The following is a 6,408-nucleotide window of genomic DNA, read 5'->3' as shown; positions in this document are numbered from 1 at the left end:
ATCTAGCACAACTAACTACTGAAGCGCGTGTAATGGTGGCAAATTTGTCTGATTCGAATATTTTTTCTGTTAATGATTTAATCTAAAACAAGTTGTTTTTTTAACATTAATACTGGCAACTATGACGTCATTAAAAATTCTTATGACGCTTTGATTTTTCTACGACGCACATTCGCTTTCAAGTTTCATTAAGTTAGAAATTTATAAAAGTAAATGTACGTAACTAAAAGGAAAGTGTTTTAAAAATTCACACTTGGTGCCTTTTGAGATTCTATCAAATAAAAACGAATGACTGACTTGCAACATTTTAAAGTTTTATGCACATTTAAGACCAGTCAAATCCAATTAACCCAAAGACATCACAAAACTAACCTCTTGATTTGATAAGCAACAGATCTAGACGCTGAGCTGAGAAGGACGTAACAATTTAATGGAGACCACCAGACATCTTTTCATCCAATTTTAGAATGAAGTATCTGTACACCATGGGTATGTACTTTTGGTGAAAAGAGATCTATATACCGAGCAGAGGCGGAACAGACAGGATGTAACAGGTTAATCGAGACTACCGATTTAAGAATGAAGTATCTGTACCACCATGCGTCTCTACTTTAAGTGAACAGAGATGTAGATGCTGAGTAGATTCAGAACGCAGAAGGACATACCAAGTCGACAGTTTCTCATCCGATTTTCGAATCAAGTATCACCATCCCAGATCTGTACTTGAAGAAGTCAAACCACCCTTAAAGGGATTGTAAAGATTCCTGCAATTCCTCTTCAACAAAGTGTTCCTTTCGTCATACAGGTGGAGCTATATCTGCTTCGTCATTTCTATTTAACATCTTTCTAGATCAACAACGTTTCACTTGGAATTATTCTGACAAGATTGAGAGTGTGTTAAAGTAGATACCAGAACGTGCCCAAGTCTCGTCTATTTCAATGTCTTCCTTTGAAAAGCTACAACTCTAACGGAACTCTTATTTTTTTTCTTCTTTATAAAACCGAGAACAAAGAAAAGGAAATATAGTTGTGTACATTTGTTTTGTTGAATACATTCATTACTTCTATGAAGCTTCTTAAAACGAGCACAAAACTTCCATTAAGACTGTGATAACACTAAGAAAACCTTACAAATTAGCCGATTCCGCTTTCCGTTTTTATGTAGAAAGTAGTCTTTGTATAAATATTGATTTAAATAGACATTATAGATTTCTCCGAAGAAAAATGAAAAATATTGAAGACGTTGTCAAGCGTACAGGGAAACAATAGAATTAATGATAACCTTATAAAAAATCCATTATACTTTGGTTATTATATAATCTTGTATTTGTACTTTCAATTTCTGTTTTATTGATTTCTTAGCTATTTATACCCAAAATATCCCCTTAGTACAAGTCCACTTTTTTACAGACATACTCATCTATGAATACTATTGGGAAAAAGTAATGAAAGCTGTATACTCGTGTTCTTGGCGATTGTGAAAACGTACTGTTTACGTATTATATAAACCGCTTAAATCAACTGTCTGCGATGCTGTTTGTGGGAGGTGACATGGAAAAGTGTCGAGTTGTTCAAATGAAACACGAAAAACAGGACCTTATCGAGCTACAGACTGTAAACATCAAAACTGTCAAGATATTCGGAATTTGAGATTATACTAAGAAGAATTTTCATTAAAAACAGTAACTACCTCGCTCCATATAACAAATGATAAGCCAGTTTTAACTTTTCATGAAGAATCACCATATATTAATAGGAAGCCCATGTAATGATCGGGAGATTTACAAATGATGAATAAAATCCAAGCTGTACTAGCAAGCACAAGCTCGACAAGAAGAGTTTTGAGGTCCTGTTTTACTGTTGAAGAGGTAAATACAAATAATTTCACAGATGCGTAAAATATTGAACAAACATGGCCAATAACACCTCGTAAATATTTCAGTGTGAGATGTAAATAATCAGACGAGTCTAGTAATTCAATCTACCAGTTGTAAATTACTATACTGAAGATGTACTAAATGTAAATCACTAGATAATAGATTGTACTTACAGTACAATATTTATTCGAATGTATTGATAAACTAATATCATGACATATTTACAGAACAATTGCAAATCGGAGAGCAGAATCGATTCTTGTATTGATTATAAACAACCAGACACCAGAATTGCTGGGTTTACGTAGACTGTTGATTATAAACAACCAGACACCAAAATTACTGGGTTTACGTAGACTGTTGATTATAAACAACCAGACACCAGAATTACTGGGTTTACATACACTGTTGATTATAAACAACCAGACACCAGAATTACTGGGTATACGTACTGTTGATTATAAAGAACCAAACACCAGAATTACTGGGTTTACACACACTGTTGATATAAACCACCAGACACCAGAATTACTGGGTTTACATACACTGTTGATTATAAACAACCAGACACCAGAATTACTGGTTTTACACACAGCGTTGATTATAAACAACCAGACACCAGAATTACTGGGTTTACACACACTGTTGATATAAACAACCAGACACCAGAATTACTGGGTTTACATACACTGTTGATTATAAACAACCAGACACCAGAATTACTGTGTTTACACACACGGTTGATTATAAACAACCAGACACCAGAATTACTTGGTTTACACACACTGTTGATTATAAACAACCAGAGACCAGAATTATTGGGTTTACACACACTGTTGATTATAAACAACCAGACACCAGAATTACTGGGTTTACACACACTGTTGATTATAAACAACCAGACACCAGAATTACTGGGTTTACATACACTGTTGATTATAAACAACCCGACATCAGAATTACTGGATTTACATACACTGTTGATTATAAACAACCAGGCACCAGAATTACTGGGTTTACACACACTGTTGATTATAAACAACCAGACACCAGAATTATTGGGTTTTACGTAAACTATTGATTATAACAACCAGACATCGGAATTATTGGGTTTACGTAAACTGTTGATTATAGACAACCAGAAACCATAATAGATGGGTTTACGTATGTTGATGATTATAAACAAGACCAGATACCAGAATTACTGATTTTACATAAACCGTTGATTATAAACAACCCGAAACTGGAATTACTAATTTAATGTAAACTGTTGATTGTAAACAACTAGACATCAGAACCATTGTGTTAACGTAGACTGTTGATTATAAATAACCAGACACTTTAACTACTGATTTTACATAGATTGTTGATTGTAAACAACCAGACACCAGAATTACTGTGTTTTCGTAGACTTTTGATTATATATAACCAAACACTTTAATTACTGGTTTTACATAGATTGTTGATTATAAACAACCAGACACCAGAATTACTGTGTTTACGTAGACTTTTGATTATATATAACCAGACACTTTAATTACTGATTTTACATAGACTGTTGATTATAAACAACCAGACACTAGAATGACTGGGTTTACATAGACTGTTGACTATAAACAACCAGACACTTTAATTACTGGTTTTACATAGACTGTTGATTGTAAACAACTAGACACCAGATTTACTGGTTTTACATAGACTATTAATTATAAACAACCAGACACCAGATTTACTGGTTTTACGTAGACTCTTGATTATAATTAACCAGACACACTAGCTATACCAAAATATCCTGTCCTATGTCTACTTATAAATGAGCTCATAGTAGTCCTAGTAAATCCGAAGCTAGACACATTACACGTTTATGAGCTCTTGCTAGATACAAAATAACTAGACACAAATTTATATATTGTAAAAAATTTATACAAATAGACAATAAGATAACTTCTTATTTGTAAAACAGACAGGGGTCTTACCTATAATAATTATGATTTGTTGTTCCACTATGACCAGACGCTAGTCCAACATCTGTAATACATATATTGTGAACATAATAACTAATCAATTGTGCAAAATGTTCTTCTCCTCACAAAAATTTGTGTCATCTTCTGTAAATGAGATGTCGAAGACTTCCCGTGAGTCAGTAGCCATACTGCACAATACACTTAAGCAATACGTATATGTAGGAAACTATCCTTACTGAGTGCAAACAATCAGATTACAACTGACAGTAAATAAACATATATAAAATTTGTTGTTTGTAAAAAATCAGTCATCAAAAAAACTCCGAGTGCATATTAATGAACGCATCCTGATTTGTACTGATACACAAAACATCTAGTATTTGCGTTGTATGTCACAGCACTCGTATTTGAAAAAAATAAACTCTAAGCAATTAATTCTAATATTAAATGAGAGTACTGCCAATATACGTCAATAAAATCAGTTTAATGATTAATCGTCATATAATGATTTGGATAGAGAAAAGATCGAATGATTAAATTGAAAATAACTGGGTTGGATTTGACGGGTAACAATGGTGAATACATGATGTTGATTATGAAAAGTAATTGAGTTTGTGTGTAGATTAGCGATAGATTAACATCGACAATGGTTACAAATATATCCATCTACTAATGTGACCGTGCTTTCATTTCAAAATAAACACAGCTAAACTAATTTTGTTTCGGATGGTGTGCTATTACTAATGTCGCATTGTCCTTATCGTTATCAATTACCATTTGTGAAATGAAATGAAGTTTCGCGTCTCCCGTTCATGCTGATAATAATGATAGAAATCACCATGCAGTGTGCAGTGAGGAATATTTTGCAAGGACAGGGTTACTAGCCTATACTCCATCTCCAACTCTCCTGCAGCTACAGCGTAAAGCTCCTCGAGCCTCAGTTTATAGTCTCATTGGACCTCTTAATCTTTTACTGCAATCTGTCCAAATGTTGACCAAAACTATTTAGAGTGCTTGAAGTTGATGGCGGTGGTTATCTAGCCTATGGGACTGTTAAACTTATGATGCCAAAAAAATACACCAATATTATATTCTAATTCTGACGTAGTTAACCAGCATTGATTCAAACAAAAACAAAAAGAAGAAATATACACCAATACATGTAAACGGATCAGCAACCTCCCTTCAACAACTGAGCTACAATGAGAAGCGAGGATACAGAAAGCTGCTGTTACATCTTAAATAATTACAAGCCTGGTTGGTTAGTTGGTATTTGACAAGTTACCATCCACTCCAGCAGAAGCTGATATCAAACACTAGATAGTTGTTGGTAGTCATGTTAAATGGTAGTTGGATGGTTTAATCACATGGTTTGGTAGTGCGAGCAAGAAGTTAAGTTCAATGGACTAACGCCGGGTCGCAATGTGCTAAAATTTCTTAACGTATGATTTTTTTGATTAATAATACATTAATAACATTTTAGCACTATTCTTGTCAAAGATATCGATGGAAAATAAAACAAAAAGATCAGTCAAGTATTCAAAGTCACCAGACCTTTTACTTGACGATATTGGCGGATAAGACGTCACGATAATGCTTGTTTACGTTCTGACAATAATACCAAAGAAGTTAAGGAATCTCGAATGGTGGGTCGCTTTATTATTTAATGAATATTAGACAACCAACTATGTGGAGAATGAATTAGAACAATAATAAACGTTGTCATTTTACAATTCTTTTTTATTTCACAAACTTGCGTTCTGTTTTTAGCTTTTATTTCTAATAGAGCCACTTCAGTTAGGGTCTAACGACAGCCCCCCTGAACGTTCGTCAAATTAACCTTTTGCCCTAAACTGATAAACAGCGATCACAAAAGAGAGGGTACAAATTTGATTGGTTAAAGCAGACGTCATCGAGTTAGGCCAAAATGTTAATTTCAAGAACGTTCAACTGGGCTGTTGTTAGACCCTAACTGAAGTGGGTATTTAAAAAAAAGGGTATTAAAAACGGAAAGAAAGTTTGGTTTAATTTTAATCACACTGACAAAAAGTATCATTTACGCTAATGGCTAGACAAAACTAGACAAATTAAGTGAAATGTAGGTTTAAAACCTGAAAAAATACAGCAGTGAATATTTCAATGAATTTTAACTGAACATTATCTTAATGTCCTACATTTCAGCATCTTACTGCGCCACCAAAACCCGTTTATTTAATAACTTTAACTGATATCTACATGCAGTTCTGTTTTCAACAACCCAACTTATATCTGGGAGAATGCAGATCAGAACTGAACCAATCGTAAAACCAATTATAAAAATTGAAATTAGTTATCATGTTGTACAGTTCAGTACTGAACCGATGAACAATTTAAAAAAATAAACTGACCTGTGTTTAAGTCGAAACTTCTACATCAGAAAAGGCCAAATAAACTGATATGTACTATTGTTCAGAACATTAATGGGCCAATTAACAACTGTGTAAACTAATTCCAAATATTACCATGGAAAATGATCTGTTATATACCACAGTTCAGCATTTTACTGGGCCATATGAATTGGTGTCTTA

At 33.6% G+C, this 6,408-nt stretch overlaps 1 protein-coding gene across 1 annotated transcript; it reads right to left on the bottom strand.

Moving 5' to 3' along the window:
* Positions 1–2,478: 2,478 nt before the first annotated feature.
* On the bottom strand, positions 2,479–2,937 carry LOTGIDRAFT_132147 (hypothetical protein; the record flags this gene model as incomplete). The annotated part of the gene is made up of 1 exon (XM_009066606.1): positions 2,479–2,937. A coding segment is annotated over one exon (459 nt), but the record flags the coding sequence as incomplete, so codon positions are not given.
* Positions 2,938–6,408: the final 3,471 nt, after the last annotated feature.

Source organism: Lottia gigantea (assembly GCF_000327385.1).
Source record: "Lottia gigantea unplaced genomic scaffold LOTGIsca_78, whole genome shotgun sequence".
NCBI classification, from domain to species: domain Eukaryota; kingdom Metazoa; phylum Mollusca; class Gastropoda; family Lottiidae; genus Lottia; species Lottia gigantea.
The sequence above is the reverse complement of the archived record's forward strand: the minus strand, read 5'-3'. Positions and strand labels throughout refer to the sequence as shown.